The sequence below is a fragment of the Colletotrichum gloeosporioides genome (genome assembly GCF_011800055.1).
Source record: "Colletotrichum gloeosporioides strain Lc1 chromosome Unknown consensus_38, whole genome shotgun sequence".
Classification (NCBI taxonomy): Eukaryota; Fungi; Ascomycota; class Sordariomycetes; order Glomerellales; family Glomerellaceae; genus Colletotrichum; species Colletotrichum gloeosporioides.
In genome coordinates this window covers 204,967-223,381 of record NW_025544683.1, presented here as the reverse complement: position 1 = coordinate 223,381, position 18,415 = coordinate 204,967, and the positions used below count along the sequence as shown (strand labels likewise).

Below are 18,415 nucleotides of genomic sequence, written 5' to 3'. Positions count from 1 at the left end.
TTTACACATAACTGAACGCTTACGTCTTCTTCTGAAATTTCATGCAAGAGTGTGATCACTGCGCCATCCATGGACATTGGCTCGTTCGCCCAGCTAGTGTGATAGACAACCAAAACAAACATACTTTGGATTAAGCCGCCAATTTAGTCAGTATTCAGAACTCTTGTCAAGCCAATACGCCTTTCCATTGATGGCAAATGTCCCCGCCGCCAATCCACACTTCGTCGTGGCCTCATCGTTGCCCGCGAAACTGTCCATTCATCTTTGCAGTTCAGGTGGGCCCGAGCCGACGCCCGAGTGCGGAATTGCGGCACAAGGCCTTGACGCAGGACATGGATGATGGAGGCAGTTCGCAGCCGAAGCGACCTTGGCTTCTTGGGCAAAGATATTGCCAGGCTGAACAACGAAGATACAGGCAGGTTCTGTGCTCGTATGGTCAGCCTGTAATTAACTATAAATAAGGGGCCATCTTCCCTGGAAGTTGACTTCTCTGTTCTACCAGCAAGACAATCGGTTCGGTTTCACTCAGTCCTGATCTATCTGCTTCATTCTTCTTCGTAAAAGTCTTCAATATGCGCGCCTTCCATCTAACTGCGTTATTGCCTGCCTTTCTGGCAGTTGAGGTGAGTATCATCTATTCAAACGCTTCGGAAGTTAGGCTGACCACGAAATGTCTAGGCAGCAGTCCTCGAAGCCCCTATCCCGGGATATCAAGTCTACGTCCCAGAATGGGAGGTCCAGGCTACCCCGGATGGCCCGACCATCCGTCTGAACGGCACTGTCGAAGAAGTCGTCGACAAGCTTCATGAGATCAACCCCGACTACGAGGAATTTCTCAACTCAACCATTGAGCAGTCCGCAGCCTTGCAAAAGCGAACCGACTTCTCAGGCACTCAAGTGTTCTGCGGCAACTTTGGCGCGGCTGAACGTGACAGATTCTTCGCCGGAATTGGCTATCTCCGGGGCATCGGAGGACGGCCCTCGAATGGTGCTGGTCCCGGAAACTGCGGCCGCGTCAGTTGCTCCTGGAGAGCTGCAATCTGGTGGTGTAATGACGTAAGCATTGAGTCCAACAAGTCCAACATGGTCTAAATAGTTACTGACGCTTTGAAACGAACAGGCCCGAAGCCAGAAGACTCTTTCTTCGTACTCCTCCATCGCCGACGGTGCGTCGCGTGTGCTTGAGGTGTGCAGGGGAGATCCCCTCAGTGGTCAAGCTTTCCACCCCACCGACTGGAACGTCGTTCTTCGACAAGACTCGTGTTGATTCGGCTTGCGTTACCGGTCTTTGTCAAGTATCGATATAACCATTTGATGCGGTCTGCTGCGCCAGCAAGCAGTTCACACCTCGTCGGTTAGGCTGATGGAGAGTTGGGGATGTCACCACGACAGCGAGAGGCCTGGACTGAGATGCAAGGGTGTGACTCGCGCTAGGATTTCTTGTTCACACACTCATTTATAAAGAGAATCGATGTAGCTGCCGAGATTCCTGAAATTATTGGAGATTTGGGCAGTGATACATCTTGAAAACTCTTCAATTACACATTTTCGTGGTAAACAACCTTCGCTATTTGATATATTATATATCTGACCGGGCAATATACATTCATTTCAATGACATGACGCTCATTAACTTTGGGTTCGATGCCACCCATTATGCCGACAGAGTCGGGGATGCGGTACACAGTTACAGACGTCAGTTCCGAACTTTGACTGTTCTTCTCCATTCCGCGAAGCTTCTCTCTCCAGGCCTTCATGTTGTTGAACTCCATCCTGTAACATTGAGTCGCGGAGGTTTACCCTTCGAGTATGGCTGGAGCATTTGCCGTGCAGGGTACGATTATTTCCGATTTCCAACGTTACGCTTGTTGTTGTTCAGGGTAATTGGATGCCGCAGAAGGCGTTGACGTAGGAGTCATTCTGCATGAGAGTTGAATATGTCTCAAGGAAGATTGCCAAATCAGTTGACTTTATTTTCCATCATCACAATCAGATTCGAGGCACCTTGATTTCTTGAAGACAATTGGAACCATCTTTTGCTATTCAAGGGACCAACAGATCGGGAAGCTAATCACTTACTTTCATGCTGTACCGCCAACCCGACTTAAGTACTCTGAACAATCGGCGGTGAGCGACATTGAATGGTATCATCAAGCACGCCGTCATCAGCGCTAATTATTGGTAACACGCCCCAATGCCAATGGAACTCGTGACTGCTGACTCCCTGCAAAAACTAGACGAAACAATCCCTATGTCGACCCGCAGATTGATGGCTTGCACCACCACATGAGGAGTTGAAGACTTCTAAAGACATTCCTTATCGATCATGCTTTGATGCAGTTGGAGGATGTCAATGATTACAACAAGACCCTCATCCGAGAACGATGTTAGTGGATGAAAAATGCGACCTGCGAAAGGCTGCCGAGTCTCGTAGAGAATTGATCATCACTGGGCCGCGAGTATCCATACGTCTCTTGGGCGCCCAAAGTTTCCCGACTGGATTTGCATGAGGGTCAGGGGGGCGTCAGTACAATGTGAAATGCAAAGCAGTACTCGCAGGTAGCCTGACTTGGCACTGAATGCTTCTTTGTAATTGAATTATCTAGTCGCAGTGCGCCTAACACAGAATGGATATCGCAATGCTTTTTCTGCTGCCAGAGTCCCATTTTCCAGATATTATCCGTATCCGACCGACATGGTGATGAATTCTTCTTCCCTTCTAACTTTTCCTTCGCAGTTTGCCGTTTAGAGGTGTACCTTTTTGACGACAGTATAACTCCAACGGGAAATTTAATAAGCTGTAATCGAATGATTTCCCGTGAGAGTCATACGGCAGTCAAAAAGGGGCGCCTTCAGGCGGCAAACTGCGAAGAAAAAGTTAGAAGGGAAGAAGGACCCTCACAAATATTGTGGTGATGAAAGGAGCGTCGTGATTGAATCATTAAATCGGCCGTGTGTGCATGACCATGCATGCATTTTTGTCCCACGCCTGTGGGTCATAACCCCAGGCACCTCAAAACAATCCCATCGCATAAAATCTCAAATTTGCAGAGCGCCGAAGGTAGCAGCAGAGAGCAGCAGGGCGCCAATGGTCATGCCAAGCGTGCTCACGCCAGCGGGTGCATACGCCCCGGGCGCAGCGTTCGCAGAGCTACTGGAGCTGCTGCTGGAGCCGCTGCCACTCGCGCTCGCCCTGCTGCCGCCGCCGCTGGCGACGATGCTGGCGCCGGCGGAGGCCGGGGGGTTCGAGTTGCCGGTGGCAGTGGCGGAGGAGCTCACGTTGCCGCGGCAGAAGACGCCGGTGTCGGGGGCGCCGTTGTCGAAGAGGCACTTTGTGAGTTCGGCGACGGTCTGGTCGATGGCGAGGCAGTAGATGCCGCAGTTGTCGTAGTAGCTGACGACGTCGGCGTCCTTGCAGCAGGCCTTCATGATGTCGGTGTGGTTGCCGCCGTAGGGCATCGCGCAGTTGGAGTCCTGGATGGGGGTGTCGTAGAGGTTGGAGGAGCAGATCGCGGTGGAGGTCGCGGCGGCGCCGGAGGAGGTGGCGGTTGCGACGGCGGAGGTGGACATTGTGGGCGGTTTGGTTTGGTTTGGTTAGATGATTAGACTCGTGATGGTGAGTTTGTGGTGTTGAGGGGACGCGTGAAGCTGGACAGCGACTGTGGATTATGAGTGAGTGAGTGATGAGAGGAGGAGATCAGTGCGGTCGACACAGAGGGGGTGACGGAGGTTTTGATTGAAAGGGCTCTTCTTTTCTTCTTCGTTTCTTTTCACCAAGTTTCACCCTGGTCAGGCGAGTCCGTTCGCATAGCACCTCCCCTTATTTAGTACCCCATTATTCTGATCAACACGAAGAGCCCGTCGAGCTCCTGTTGGATCCTTCTGGCTCCAGTCTGACGTGTGAAAGCCGCTTCCCCGGCAAGCCTTCAAGCCTTCAAGCCTCAAGCCGTTCCGCAGCCCCAGTTTTCCCTCCTTTGCCTATTAATATCGGTGTTGGTGATTGGGGGATTTGGGGCTTTAGCGTGTCAGTCGATCCCCCGTAATGGCGTGTTGTGGGGACGCCGCGTCTAGAGAGGCCTGCCAACGGTGCCACCGCGTCGTTTTTTGGGTGGTGGTGAGTTGACACAGCCACGGCTGCCCGGCAACCGGGGTACGTCGCCGTGCCACCACCGGCTTTTCTAGTCTCTTGGTACGAATAGAAGAAGGGCCATGTCTATCCCACCGCTTGCCAGGTCTTTGTCGTCCATTTGATCAGCCAGTTCGGTCCCCGTGGACTGCGCCGGCTCGTGTCGAGTATGGAGGCCAAGAGGCACCACCGCCAATCAGCGGATTCTGTTCCCCTGAGAAAAAGAACGGACGGCCTGTCATCTGAGACTTTGTCTCTCCCTGGGCTTGGGATTCAGCTGCCTGACCGGCTTGCAGCGGCAGTGTCGGGCAGTGCAGTGGGCGAAAGCCGGCTGACTACCGACGGGATGCGAGTACAGAGCACCGCGTGCGCGTGTGCATGCATGCAGGGCGAGAAAGGCTTTTTGCATCGCTAATGATGGGGTTGGTCGGGTAACCCCGAAAAAACTTGCTTTTGCGGTTGCGTGGCATCCAATCCTGCTTTGGCCCCGGTCGGCAAAATCTTTGGGGGTTTGGTGGAGTCTGCCGTTCATGCCGTGTGGAGCGGCAAATCGGTGCCGGGTCTGCTCTTTGCGTGTCCTCGGCACACTGCTCTTGCGCCGATACAAGCGGGAGGCGGCACCCGGCTGTTGCCGGATCGGCGGCCAGACGCAGGTACCAACTCTCGGGAGGGTTGGATCCATTCTCGGCCGGGACCGGGAGGGTGGGGCCGATTGCGGCACGGATGCGTTACAGCGCCGTGTTTCCTACACCCAGACCCAACACTCCTGCGTCTTTGCGCTTGATTGGTGATGAAGCTGATTGCAATGCAGATAATCCAGTTCCCTCCTGCATCATAGCATCGAAACAATACGGTCAAGCCCGTTGTCCCGACTTGGTCAACAGCCGAGCCTGTCCTGTCAACAGCGCGTCTTGCAGAGCTTTGCATTTGCATGACCTTGGCGCTCTGCTCCATGAGCAAGCTTATCTGCCTCAAGCGTAGACGCATCCTCGAACCGCTGTCAGCTCTCCGGGTGCGAAAAATTTCGAATGCCCAGCTTGTTTACCTGAACACTGTTCGGTTAGGGGCTGCCGGTGGCCTTCGCGTCCAATATGTTGGTTGCCGCATCGCTATAGAAAAAATTGGCCATTGCTTTGAACCGTGGCAGGAGCGTTTTTGGCTTTGATACCTCTGGTGAACTGCACAAGCAACATTGGTTAGCCTCTCGCAATCATAAAGGTAACGCCAACGGAGACCTAGGCGTCTGTGATTTCTCGCTCACCTTCTGCTGCTTCTCAATGGCTTTCCGCGCAAGAAACCCTTTCCGGCCTCGATGACCTCAAGGGTCTGGATATCGTCGACTTCGGTGCCATTCAATCCCTTGATCGTCTACAGCCGAAAGTGCGTAAGATGGGGACAAGAAAGACCGTGACCACTTCGATGATTATGTGTAATAACGCTGGGTTCCTTCACTGATTCGACAAATCAGCGTCTCGTAAGGTCTGACCCTGCGATAGAGGCAAGCTGCGGGAAGTCCGAGAAGCACGATATTCGATCGATGGATCATTCCTCTTCATCTTGCTAAGATGACTCTGGAGGGAGACCGGCTGGTCCGAGAACCAAGTGTAGCAACATGCTCCGCTAGTCAAGTCCCTCGCAGTACCTCGAGCCACCGTATATTAGACATCACGCAAAGTCTATCCCCGCAAAAATGTCATCTTATCTCCCACCCCATGCTTAGGCCGTAAAGAATTTCACGTCTGACAAGATTTTGCGGGTTATCTGGGGAATCATGGGGCATACGCGTGTAAGTCTTTGGGGTTCTTTCGGCCATTACTCGGCGCGCCCGCACTCGCCCCGCGTTGATATTGCATTAATGGAGAGTTGTCGTGTGGAGGAGATGAGGGGAAGATGGGGAGCGGGCGGGCGCGTCGATCCGGCCGCCCCGCCATCGGCGACGCCTACCGAAAGAGGAAATTCAGCTTGGAGGCCACATGCTGGACCCGAAATCGCCTCAGCTGCAGCGTTTCAGTTTTTACCAATGACGACTGGCGCGTTGTAAACGGCGCCTGGGGGAGCGCTGTACTGGGGCTATTGCGTATGTTTAGCCCTTGGCGTTGTAATTCCGTAGAGTCTGGTTGGCTACTAGGTACGCTCGTGTACTAAGCCCTTGCTTGTCATGGGCCACAGGATACGGCACATGGAAGGCCTTCCATAATCTGCAATGAACTGACTCGGGTTCTTTTCAGCCCCCCTCCTTTCCATTCTTTCGGCATCTACGTGGTAGATTCGTCTAAATTTGACAGCTGGGCTTGCATACGGACGGATAAGTAATGTCTCCGTAAGGCACCTCATCACGGCCGGCCGCTCCAGGAGGTCGAGTAGCAGTGGACATCCGTGTGTCCGGGGAATGCGAGATGCGTGCATGCACTGAAGTTCATCCCGAATGACCTGCATCGAGTCAAGCACACGTGGTATCATCAAAATTCACAATCTTGAAGAAAGATGTTTCTTTGGAAAAGTGGTATCTTTGATTCATGTCCCGTAATCATGCCATCCATCGCTATTGGTACAAGCTGTACTCTGTAATCAAACACCAACGCCAACCCCTGAAAATATTCTGCACACATGTCCTGATAATGATGAACGCTGTAAATGACTCAAACATTGAGCTTGGTGCTCTCCATGCCGCCCGCGCCCAGCGTCTGCCCGTGCCGCGCCGCAATCTGCTGCCTGATGATCTCCTTCTCCTCCTGCGCGGACGTGTCGTGGAACACCTCGTCCATCTGCTCGAGCGTCTTGCCCTTGGTCTCCGGGACCAGGTAGAACGCCCACACGGACGCAAGGAAGCACCACGTGCCGAAGAAGACGTACGTGCCGAAGCCGAGCTGGTCGATCATAGGCGGAGTTGCGACGCCGACGATGAAGTTGCACAGCCAGACGGTCGCGGTGCCGAGCGCCACGCCCTTGGAGCGGTGCGAGTTGGGGTACACCTCGGCGGCGAGGATCCAGCCGAGCGGCGAGTAGGAGATGCCGTAGAGGAGCACGAAGAGGAAGGCCATGGCGACGGCGCCCCAGCCGGCGGCCGGGTTGGCGGCCCAGTCCTTGGAGTAGACGCCGGTGAGGATGGCCATGATGGCCCAGGCGGTGCCGCCGCCGATTCCGCCGAAGATGGCGAGCGGGCGGCGGCCGACCTTGTCGATGATGAAGAAGCACGCGGCGACGGCGACGAGCTGGAGGATGTTGAAGACGCCGGACATGATGAGGGACATCTCCTCGGACTGGCCTAGCGACTGAAAGAGGGTGGGCGCGTAGTAGATGAATGCGTTGATGCCGCTAGGATATCTGTTAGTAAGGGGAGTTGATTTGTATTGCTTGTTTTGCATACCTAAACTGCTGGAAGAAGGCGATACCGACGGCAACGGCAGTGCGGCGCCACAACTTCTTGCTGAAGAGATCGCACCAGCCAGCAAACTCGAGAGCGAGGAAGCTCTTGCCCGGGTGATTGCGCTCCTGCATGATCTTCTGGACCTCGACTTCGGAGATGATGCCACGGTGCTCGGCCTGGACGCGGTGGTCGTCGGCAGGGAGGCGGCGGAGACGGGTGAGGGACTGCAGAGCCTCCTGAGGTCGGTTGACGAGGGCGAGCCAACGCGGGGAGTAAGGGTAGAAGTGGATGCCGATGCCGAGGAGGGTGGAGCAGACCATCTGCAGACCGAGGGGCAGGCGGAAGGATACTTCACCGGCCATATGGCGGGTGCCGTAGGTGATGAAGAAGCTGATGACGACGCCGGCGACGATGGAGATGGACTCGAGGACGAGGAGGGTGCCTCGAAGGTTTGGTGGGGCGATTTCGGAGATGTAGATTGGTGAGCCCTGTTGAGTCAAGTGTTAGTCTTGTGTGTTATTGAATCTCACGATGAGTGGTTTTGGTGTTTTGACCAAAGGGGTTCAACTCACCATAGCCAGAGTTCCGACACCGATGCCACCGATTGTTCGACCAGCGACCAAGACACCATACGATGGAGCCGCCGTCTGCATGATGGCTCCGATGTTGAAGATAGCCACGACGACAGTCAAAGCCCTTTTACGGGAGATCTTATCGGCGAGGGTGGGCATGAACAGACATCCGAGGAAGGCGCCGAACTCGAGCATGCCGGTCATGAAGCCCTTCCCAAAGGGGGTGGCGGCATCAGGGAAGACTGCGTGGAACTGCTCCATCACGTTAATGATGGAGATGACGCCCTGGTCGTAGCCAAAGCTGAAGCCTCCGAGGGAGGCCAGCAGGGCGGCGCCGCCGACGAAGGGCGAGTCGAAGAGGCCGCGGACGCCGCCCCGGCCGTATGAGACATCCTCGGCGGGGGTGAGGCTGATCTCGACGCTGTCGATGAAGTCCTCGACGTGCTCGCCGTGAGCGTTGTCGATGCTCTTGACCTTTTTAAGGGTCTGTGAGTCTGGGCTGGTTGACATGATCGTCGTCGATGTCGTGGCACTTGAGGGGTGTGTGGTGATGATGATCAGGATGGGATGGTGTCGATAGGGTTACACCACAGGAGGTTGTGCTCAGGTTGAAGGAATGGATGGGGGAGGGAGCGTGCTTAGAATGAGACGAAACCCAAATGTCAGGTGAGACGAAGAAGAGCGGCTCTTATATATAGTTGTGTTCAAGACTTGGTGTTGAGTAGTCAAATGAACAACCAAGAGGGGGATACCAAGAACAGGATTTCTGGGCTACAGACGGGACCCATCCGTTTACAGACTAGGGGGGCAACGCAAGTGAGGGCGCGAAGGCAGTTCGTGCCAGGCTTCTGTCATTTCCCGGCGAAGAGTACACTACGTATGGACGGACGGCACCAGCATTAACCCTCCCCACCGGCAGAGTGGAACACGGTCCTTGTCGACTGCATCCTCCCCCACGGGGAAGACACCAAAGTGTGGAGACCAACCACAACCTTCGCCAACCATCGGCGAAAGAGACATTACTACGGGAAAAGGGAACGAGAGGAGAGCACGACTCTCGGTCTGAACGTGGTGAGCAGAGAGGGTTAAAGCGAGCCACCGTAACAGGGGTATCTGGTTGGCTGCTTGGGCTGGACTGCCCACCGGCGAGTTTAGCTGCGGCTGGGCGTCATGACTGCGGACTTGTAGCCGACGTGATTCCTCTTTGGGAACCCATCGGCGAAGGCCTGCGCTTTTCTGTTCGTACCCCGGTCCGTTGTCACACTAGCGGCCATTCTTAGCCATTTTCCCACTGAACTTCTGAGACGCCGAGGACCCGGACAAGGGCATGTGGTTGGTTGGCCTTGGGGATGCTCTGGGCGCAGCGTTCACTCAGCGGAACATGGGGAGGATCAAAGATAGCCCGCGCTGTGCGTGGTTGTTGAATCAATCGCGCCCCGAAAAAAGCCTGGGGAAATCTGGTTTCTGGGGCTGACGATTGTTGTATCTTTATGAATCTGCTATGACGACATGGCCCCATAGCTCGTTATTCTTGACCGTTGTCTGGGGCCGGGGTGAATCGGGATGCAGTCCCGCGCTGGCGTAGAGATTCCGGAGGTTCAATTGTCACATTATGTGAACAGCGCAGCCAGTCCCCCTAAAGGCCAAGCTCATAACCCTCGGAATTCGCTAGTGCGTCGTGTCCCGATCTAGGCATTGATTGGCATAACCCGCGGGATTCAAGGTCCGACGACAGGCATCTTCAATGCACTCCCTTTACACAAAAGGAAGGGAAATCCCATTGACAATTGGCAGCAGAAGAGGTCACCCGCGGTCAACTTCAGACGCGATCAGCTGGAGAAGTGATATGCAGTTTTGCTAGGAGTATTTTCCCCCATTGCAAGTCCCCATCGCAATGCACAAGCTAATCAGGGAATTCCACAGATTCAGGCACGATTCCCCAGCCAAGGACAATCCCTCCTCCGATCCCGTCCGCGTAAACCGCGCTCCAGAATAGGTAATTTCCCGATTTACCCTTTGCGGAACAGGGGGGATGAACAGTCAGCAAAAGAACCAAAAAATAACATCGTCTGACTTACATGACACACACAATTGGCTGAGTGATCTGTTGAATGATGGGGCCACAACGACGGCATCGCAACTGACCAGGGCGTACGTCGGCGATGGGATCATTTGCGCCGACCCAGCTAAGCCTCATCTTTCAGTGACCCGTCTTGACCCGTGTCAGCGCAGTCAATTCGACCAGGGACCTGGCGCCTACGTCATTAACGAGCGGACCCAGCTGCGATAAGATTGCACCGCTGCGAATAGAACGCGCAGGAACAGCAGCGAAGAAGAAAGAAATGAACGACCGGGCGCAAGTTTGGATCAAACATGCGCCATGTGACCACGGAAACTGTCCGGACCATCGTGACAGGGGCAGATTATGACGACGAAACACGTTGTTTTTCCTATTCTAACGTGTCTACAAAGAGCCTCGTGACTACATCGGAAAACCCCCACGCATCTAGAACATGCAGAGAACCAGGGGTGATCTCTAAAATTTCATCATCGTAAACATTTTCCCTATTCATCATGGGTTATCATCCACGCGCCTGCCACCTGCTTGCCTGCATCTATATAACACCGCCTACAAGCGCGCACTCTCGATGCGCTTGCCCGACTCGTCAAAGTCGATCTTCTTGCCCGTGATCAGACTCTCCTGCAGCGCGCAGCCGATCTTGACGGCGTTGACGGCGCCGACGAGCTTCATGGGCGGCGCGGTGTTGTTCAGGCAGCACGCGGTGAACTCGTTGGCCTCAGTAATGAAGGCCTCGCGGAAGCGGCCGTAGTAGTCGGGCGGGATCTCGCGGCGGATGCCCGTGGGCTCGTACAGGTTGACGAGGTTGAGCTGCGGCTGCGTGTTGACGGCAATCTTGCCGCTCGTGCCAAAGATCTCGGTCGTGTCCTCCTGGCCGGCGGCCATCATGCGGGAGCAGAAAAGCTGCGCGATCTTGCCGCCCTATTTTTCCGCATGTGTTAGTCAGTCGACCTACAAGTGTAGAGAGCTGTATGGGGTGGGTTTGTTTACGTAGAACTCGACAACTGCAACGGCGTTGTCTCTGTCGTTGTGCTTCCTCAGACCCTCCTGCACGGCGGTGATGCCAATGGCGGAAACACTCTTGACGACGCTGTCTTCGCCAAAGAACCACAAAGCCAGGTCAATGTCGTGGATGGAGCAGTCGACGAAGATACCACCGCTGAACTCGGCGTAGTCAACGAAGAAGCCTGAGGGGTCGAGCTTGTCGCAGGTCTGGGAGCGGAAGACGGACGGCGTGCCTACGTCACCGCGGGCAACTCTCTGGTAGGCGTCGCGGTAAGACGCATCGAACCTGCGGGAGAATCCGCAGATGACCTTCTGGTTGGGGTTCTTGACGAGCGACTTCTCGTAGGCATCGACGACGGATTGCGACTGTTGCATCGATGGTCAGCAATGCGGAGCTCGTATCACATGGTTGGCAATAGTAGACGGGAAGATGAACATACGATATCGACGTTTGTGCTCAGAGGCTTCTCGCACAGAACGTGCAGGCCCTTCTCAATGGCCTTGATGGCCTGCTCGGCGTGCACCGTGGTCGCGCTCGCAACGATGACGGCCTGCAGCGTCGACTCCTTGCGAAGCATCTCATCGTAGTCAATGTACGTCCTCAAAGGACCGAACTCTGCGACGGCGGCATCGAGCTCGGCCTGCACCGGTGAGCTGACGGCGATGAGGTTGGCCTTGGGTGTCAGGGTCGCAAAGTGTCTGGCGTGTCGCAATCCTGTTGACCGGTGTTAGCGAGAACAGCTCACATCGGCTCGATCTGAGCCCATGAGCTTCCGCTTCGCCGAAGCTGTGGGAGCTCCCTTGAGCTCACGGGCTCGGGGGAATGCGGGGCGAGACATACCCATGCGACCAAGGCCGGCGACGGCAACGTTGAGCTTCTCTCCGGACATTTTGTGAGATTTTGTGGCTTGAAGAGAACCGAAAAGATTTCTAGAAAAAGATTGAGTCTTCCAGAGTTCAATTGATGTTGTGAAAGCTTCAGAATGGCGCAGAGACGTCTATGATGATGTAGGAGAATGACAGCGCAGTACAGAGCTCCTCCAACTCAAAGACCATGGGCGATGAAGGGTCTCTTTTAACATCGGCGGCTCCTTCCCTTCCCGGTATCTTTTGGCAGGTTCAAAACAGCTGCAGACCACAAGATCAAGCCGGTCTGAACTCCGTCACCCAAAGATGCCGAATGCCATCTTGTCTTTCGGCGGTCTGGAGTCTCGCAAAGCTGGCCAAACCGCTTTCGAAACAACACGCTCGGGATCTACTATCGGCACCACCTACCAGATGCAGTAATTTCCATCCGCTGCCCCAGATATGAATCGCCCCAAGGCCGGCGGCTGGTTTTGCGGGGGAAAGACAGCTTTGGAGTGCGGGGTAAATTGGACACTTAAGACGGGTTGGTCCTATTCTGTGAAGCGTTACAACGAGTTGTTTTCTTCTCCTTCTGGGCGCTTAATGCACGTTTTCACAATCTGAGCTTCGCCCGACCACGTTTCAACGGGGACGCGGAACCATCGGCGAACAGCGAACCATCTTCCCCACATATCAGCCCTTGCTTTCTTCTTCTTCAGCAATTCCCTCTTTGAGCAAGCTTCGCCGATGAGGCTGCTCCGCTTCCTCTCCTCCTCCTCGCTCGTCCGCCTATCCCAGCTCCCGCCACCCTTATCGACCTCCACCTCCTCGCCGAACACGGGCCAGCGACGACGGCGTAGGCGAGACTTTCCAAAGCGAGTTCGACGGAGGAATCCTGCTGCTCACATCGCCGCCGCCAGCATACCGCGTCAGCAGCAGCAGCCGCAACAACAGCAGCAGCCGCAGCGTGAGGGCCACGGATCCCGCTCACCCCACAGGAGATGCCAAGCGGTACGAAGCCTTGCGCAAGATGCAAAGGTACGTGCGTCCCTCTTCGCGCTTGGATTTGGCCTGGTCGCGCGTGACCATTTGACAGGTTCCACTAGTCTGACGTCAAAGGTGTGCAGAGAGACATGAGAAGTGTGAGTTTGAGGCCCGTTTCCTTGGGATGGAGGAGGCTCTTCCCGGATGAAGACCGATGGAATGCCGATAGCGTTCTCGGCCTTGACTCCGGCTGAAGATTCTTGGCGTTTGTCCGGTGCCATTGAGCTATGCAGGTTTCCAATTCTGACTTTGGTTCGTTCAACATGCAGGTGACGACCAGCAGCCCCGCTGTAGTCGATGTGAGAAGCGTGGTGTTGAGTGTGTTCGCCCCCAACGAAGGCCTTCTTTCCGCCAGGGCTCGACGGCCAACTACGACGGTGCATTCTCTCGGGAGCAGCGGTGGGTGAACAGCAAACCGAAAGCATGTGAGTCATGTTCTCCCTTTGCTTGTCTTCGCCAATGAGTCGGCTGACGCTCTCACGAAGTCCGTTTTGATAGCCGCAACAACAAGACAGGCGGGGGGCCACAGGCTCAGGATGCCAACAATGAGTCTCCCATCAGTAACACTACATCTCTCCCCGATCGCATAGCTGTGAACACCGCCCTCCACGAAGCCGTCCGCAACCTCTCAGAAACACCTGATGTATTGAATCACGAAAGGAGACTTGACGATGTCCAATCACAACGCCTACCAACTCCCACTAAGAGACGAAGAACCGAGACTGTTCCTCATGATGGAGGTCAATTCCTCCCAGCATCGCCATCAGGCTCCGGCACATCGGGTGCATCCCCATGGTCGACGACAGCTCTGCCCACTGGCAGAATCCGTCTGAACGAGGAACCACATGTTCCCAGTCCACACGCCACCGGTCCCTCCGTCACCGTCGATCAGTTCTCTCCTTCAGCAGACAGCTACCATCAGCCCAGCGAACACGACCCCGTCGGCGGCCTGCACACCCACCCGCCGAGCGACGGCATCCAAGAAGCTTGCCTCCTGCGTTACTTCACGGAGGAGCTCTCTCAATGGGTTACGTGCTTTCAGAGACGCCTATGCCGTGGGAAGTCCAAAGTATTAACCGTCTGGTGTAGTTCGATCTCTGCGACGAAGAGAGGCACTTCCAGCTCATCGTCACCCGCCGCGCGCGCGCGTGCCAGCCCCTACGCGACGCCACCCTCGCCGTCGCCGCGCGGCACCTCTGCCGGCACCCGCGATTCCGCACTGAGCCCGGCGGCGTGGTCATGTACCAGAATCAGCTCCTGCCGGACCTGACGCCGCAGAGCGCGATCGAGTACATGCTGCGGTGCATACCTGCCCTGCATGAGGTTTCGCGGACGCAGGACGAGGAGTACAGAGAGAATCTGGCCGCCGCCGCGCTTATTCTGCGCCAGTTTGAGGAGATGGATCCTGAAGAGGCGCAGAGCGCGACAAACTCCGATTTTGGGAACGGTATTGGCCATGTCAACTTTCTCGATATTACCAAGGCGATCTTGCGAGCTGCGCCGTCACGGTGGTCGGGGCTATTGAGTGCAGTGTACTGGGTAGCGGTCCGGCAGGAGATCTACTTCGCCTTGACGCTGGAGCGGTCTCCACAGATAACAGCGCAACCGCCAGACTTGGACAGAGATACTTGCTTCGCAAATAAGCTCATTTGGTTCATGTCTGAAGTTGCTAAGTGGAAGATGGGAGAGAGGTCAGGAGCTGAGTGGGGTAAGTCTCCCGTAACTGTTCTTCAACTGGGATGAGAATATTCATGGGTGGATCGCAGCTCTAACGCACATGCTTGCAGAGAGGCTAAGAAACGAGGAGAAGGTTTTGATCGTCGAGGCAGCCCGTCAATTCATCCCCATTGTGCAGCGGCCTGCGGATAGGTCCCAAGGTGAGATCTTTCCATTGGTATGGTACGGGTCGGACATCGAGGTCACTGCCCTGCAACACTTCATCTTGGCAAGGATGATTCTGGTGGCCGAGGATCCTAGTTTACAGTATGAAGCCTCCCAAAAGCCTGCTTTGAGAACCCTTTGCCGCTTGTTCGTTGAAAGCTAATGTACCCGGCGACGCAGCGGGCAAGTGTCCAATCGACGCGCGCAGAGAGATGCGGAACACCAAGTTCGCGCCATGATCCTCGAGCTTTGCGGTCTGGCACTGCATCACCTCAGAGCCCCGCCCAGCTTGACCACGGCGGGAATGGGTATCATGCTATATGGCGACTACTTTAATGACCCATGGGAAAGGACAGCATTGCTGGGGGTTTTAGAGGAATGGAGAAATCAGCACGCATGGCCTGTGAGAAAGGGGTATCAAGCTTTAGGTGTGTCCAATGAGTGTTAATCCAAATGGCTAGCCGGGAGCCCGGGAGACACGACGTCAGCTGCCCGGGCAACGGTTGAGGCCCTCTCAGCTTTTCCTTGTCCCGAGTATCCTTGCTGTGCCGCTTCGTCCGGGCAGTTTATTGAACCGATCCACTGTTGCAAGTGGAAACACAGTTGCAGCCCGGCCAATTGAGTCTTCCATAGGTATGCGTGTGTTGGTTACCACACCCACCAATTCCTCTCTGTGAAAACTCCCCGGAAACAACAACAGGAAAAAGAAAATGGCGTTTTGATCCAAGCTCTTCATTCATAAAGAACGAGCATCACAATGTGTAGAGTTTGCCCTCGTCCCCCTTGGTCTTTCATTCCATCGAACGGACAGGAGGAGGTCCAGCAGCAAATATGCGACGAAGACCTGGTGGAAACGGCAGTGGAAGCGGGATATTTTCATCCGCCAACTCCATGGAAGACCGTCGTCCAGCCTGCGCCCAGTCATGACGGCGCTCCAACCTTCGCCGCGTACCAAGTCTTCGAAAACACCCCAGAAGACTTGAACTCAGAAGACTTTGAAGCTACAGTCCGGCCTCTGCGTCCCCCGTTCGGTATCGTGGTCTACGACACGACGTACACCGCTCGCCCTACCCGCAGTGCGCGGCTCGCACGCGCCGTGTTTGACCGCACCTACTGGTATCGTAGGAAGCGTAACCACAGACCGGACCGGGTCGAGGTCGTCACGCTACCCCTGCCCCAGTCGTTCACAGATGCAGAGCGCGCGGAGGCTTGCATCCGCCACCACGAGGAGGAGATCCGGAGCCGTTTGTTAATACCTCACGAGCCCGAGGCGGTCTCCTGGTTTCTGCCGGGGCGTATTATGGATAACACCTACGCGCGGAGGATCCTTGCTATCAACCGCTTGGAAGAAAACGATAATGACGAGGAAGTCGAGGTAGCGTCCTGGGAGGAATCGATAAGCAACGAAGAATACGCTATCGAGTGTGAAGCTTGTATGAATCCCGAGGCGAGCCGTACTGGCAGTTTTCTTTGCATCGACTGGCAGCCCCGTAAGGAGCTGTGGCGTTCACACACGGGTCGAGGTTATAAGCCGGATATGGATAAAGAGATCATCACCCCCTGCTATGGGTTTGAGATGTGTGGGAATATCTGTATGGAGTTAGTGGATGCGGTTGAAGTCTTCTACAACCACTTTATACCCGATGGCGTACTCGACCTACAGCTAGAGATTGCCAGACGAAACTGATTATGGTGCTTTCAATACAAGACTAGTTCGTATCGCAAAGCATTCCTGCTAACTCGACTTGTTATTCACTCATTCACTCAGTAAGACTGGGAGAAAATACTGACGATGTGGGAAAGATTAACGACACGGACGAGCACGATGGGGACAAAATAGATCACATGTGGACTCCCGTCTGCATAGAAGATATCTCTAGTAAAACTATACAAGAGTAATAAACGACAACTGCGAAGACTAGATCTCCGAGGGTCGCGTCAACCCTAGGGCGGTCTATCTACAGGAGTGGCAAAGACGCAAATTACCTTAATCGCTACTGATGCCGAATTTCCGCGAGCCCCGCATACACTTTCGGGTCGAGAGATAGCAAATTGCCCTTGCTGTTGTCAATCCTTGCCGATTGATACGTTAAGCAATCCAAAGAAGTGGAATTAGGTAAAAGCCCAGCCCACCCCCCGGGACCGTCGAGCACACTCATGTAAAAGCCGATCTAACAAATTACACGAAAGGCAGCATGTGATTGAGGACTTATGTCCTTACACTTGTATTGCTGAGAACTGTCCCACACCCCATCTCATCTTCTGCACACGAAGGGAATGGGAAAATCATGTACAAAAAAGTCATTTGCCCCGCTGGCAATGCCCATTTTGCGAAACCCAAGATGCAAAATACGATACAATGGAGAGTATAGGTAATCATCTTCAATTTGATCACAAAGACGAGCTCTCTGACAACTCCCTTTCGACGCTTCTCTCTTGGTCTGCAGTGCAGACATTCGGAATCAAGTCCTGTCCCTTGTGCTCTTCATGTGGACCGGAGGACTCGCCGGAATTGGTCGACCATGTATTGCGTCACACCTACGAATTCGCACTCCGAGCTCTTCCATGGCCACCACCCATCTTACATGATCTAAACATACCACCCGGTAGCTTCAATTCGTCAAAGGGAAATACAGGTGAGATCCCACGTTGGATCAACACAGTGGCTCACGAGTCTGCTGCACGTCCAGTTCTAGATCTATGCCACTATGATAGAGCAGACCACTCCACTAAAGCAAATGTCAACATGCCTGAGCATAGCAACTATTTCCTCATAAACAGCTACTTCGACGATAGATCTGAGGATAAGTCTTCTCGTCCACAGGCCAATCAAAGCATCACTTCCAATCGGTCAGCATCTACTCGAGCTTTGACGATAAGCTCGGTAGCATTTTCTCCAAGCCTTCTTCTAGTTGCGTATGCATCGGACGACTTCGTTATCAGGATTTGGGACATCAAAACAGACGCCTGCGTAATGGCGCTCCATGGACATGAAGGTCTGGTCAGCTCATGAACGTTCATGCCGGGCAGCGGGAGGATTGCTTCCGCATCATACGATAAGACATACAGACTCTGGGACTCTGTAAGAGGCATTGCAACAGTAATTCAGGACCACAACAACGAAGTCATCTCAGTAGAATTCTCTCCAGACGGCAAGGTGCTTGCCTCTACACCAGCTGACGCGACAATCCGGCTCTGGGATGCTATAACAGGCGCACCCCGCCAGACACTTGAGGGACATTCTGATCGGGTTGTCTCAGTAGCATTTTCGCCGGACGGCCAGTTGCTTGCCTCTGCATCGACTGATAAGACGGTCCGGCTCTGGGATGCTATGACAGGCGAGTGTATTCGGATGCTTGTAGTTGCATGTGAAGAGCTGTCTGGTGGGAATATACCCGTTATAGTTCACCAGGCTCAAGATACCACGAAAGATCTTGCACAACTCTTCAAACGCACAACGCAAATCAGACGGCCAGAGGGTCAAGATCACATGA

The 18,415-nt window shown here is 54.5% G+C and overlaps 6 protein-coding genes and 1 pseudogene across 7 annotated transcripts; 4 read left to right on the top strand and 3 right to left on the bottom strand.

The window, feature by feature from the left end:
• Positions 1 to 572: 572 nt before the first annotated feature.
• On the top strand, positions 573 to 1,267 carry GCG54_00013585 (uncharacterized protein; the record flags this gene model as incomplete). The annotated part of the gene is made up of 3 exons (XM_045413436.1): positions 573 to 623; positions 679 to 1,056; positions 1,121 to 1,267. 3 exons carry the CDS (start codon positions 573 to 575, stop codon positions 1,265 to 1,267), a joined length of 576 nt encoding a protein of 191 aa, XP_045265070.1.
• A 1,772-nt stretch (positions 1,268 to 3,039) lies between these two features.
• On the bottom strand, positions 3,040 to 3,570 carry GCG54_00013584 (uncharacterized protein; the record flags this gene model as incomplete). Its single annotated transcript, XM_045413435.1, has 1 exon — positions 3,040 to 3,570. One exon carries the CDS (start codon positions 3,568 to 3,570, stop codon positions 3,040 to 3,042), a length of 531 nt encoding a protein of 176 aa, XP_045265069.1.
• A 3,195-nt stretch (positions 3,571 to 6,765) lies between these two features.
• Positions 6,766 to 8,575, bottom strand: GCG54_00013583 (High-affinity glucose transporter; the record flags this gene model as incomplete). Its single annotated transcript, XM_045413434.1, has 3 exons — positions 6,766 to 7,450; positions 7,494 to 7,981; positions 8,066 to 8,575. The coding sequence occupies 3 exons, from the start codon at positions 8,573 to 8,575 to the stop codon at positions 6,766 to 6,768; spliced, it is 1,683 nt and encodes a 560-aa protein (XP_045265068.1).
• Positions 8,576 to 10,694: 2,119 nt separating this feature from the next.
• GCG54_00013582 (scyllo-inositol 2-dehydrogenase (NAD(+))) lies at positions 10,695 to 12,079 on the bottom strand (the record flags this gene model as incomplete). Its single annotated transcript, XM_045413433.1, has 4 exons — positions 10,695 to 11,066; positions 11,136 to 11,516; positions 11,591 to 11,865; positions 11,992 to 12,079. Coding segments are annotated over 4 exons (1,116 nt in total), but the record flags the coding sequence as incomplete, so codon positions are not given.
• A 1,224-nt stretch (positions 12,080 to 13,303) lies between these two features.
• Positions 13,304 to 16,608, top strand: GCG54_00013581 (uncharacterized protein; the record flags this gene model as incomplete). Its single annotated transcript, XM_045413432.1, has 7 exons — positions 13,304 to 13,339; positions 13,396 to 13,465; positions 13,526 to 14,067; positions 14,130 to 14,748; positions 14,828 to 15,068; positions 15,102 to 15,349; positions 15,689 to 16,608. The coding sequence occupies 7 exons, from the start codon at positions 13,304 to 13,306 to the stop codon at positions 16,606 to 16,608; spliced, it is 2,676 nt and encodes an 891-aa protein (XP_045265066.1).
• A 672-nt stretch (positions 16,609 to 17,280) lies between these two features.
• On the top strand, positions 17,281 to 17,934 carry GCG54_00013580 (uncharacterized protein; the record flags this gene model as incomplete). Its single annotated transcript, XM_045413431.1, has 2 exons — positions 17,281 to 17,293; positions 17,369 to 17,934. 2 exons carry the CDS (start codon positions 17,281 to 17,283, stop codon positions 17,932 to 17,934), a joined length of 579 nt encoding a protein of 192 aa, XP_045265065.1.
• Positions 17,935 to 17,940: 6 nt separating this feature from the next.
• GCG54_00013579 lies at positions 17,941 to 18,415 on the top strand (annotated as a pseudogene). The gene has a single exon. A coding segment is annotated over exon 1 (475 nt).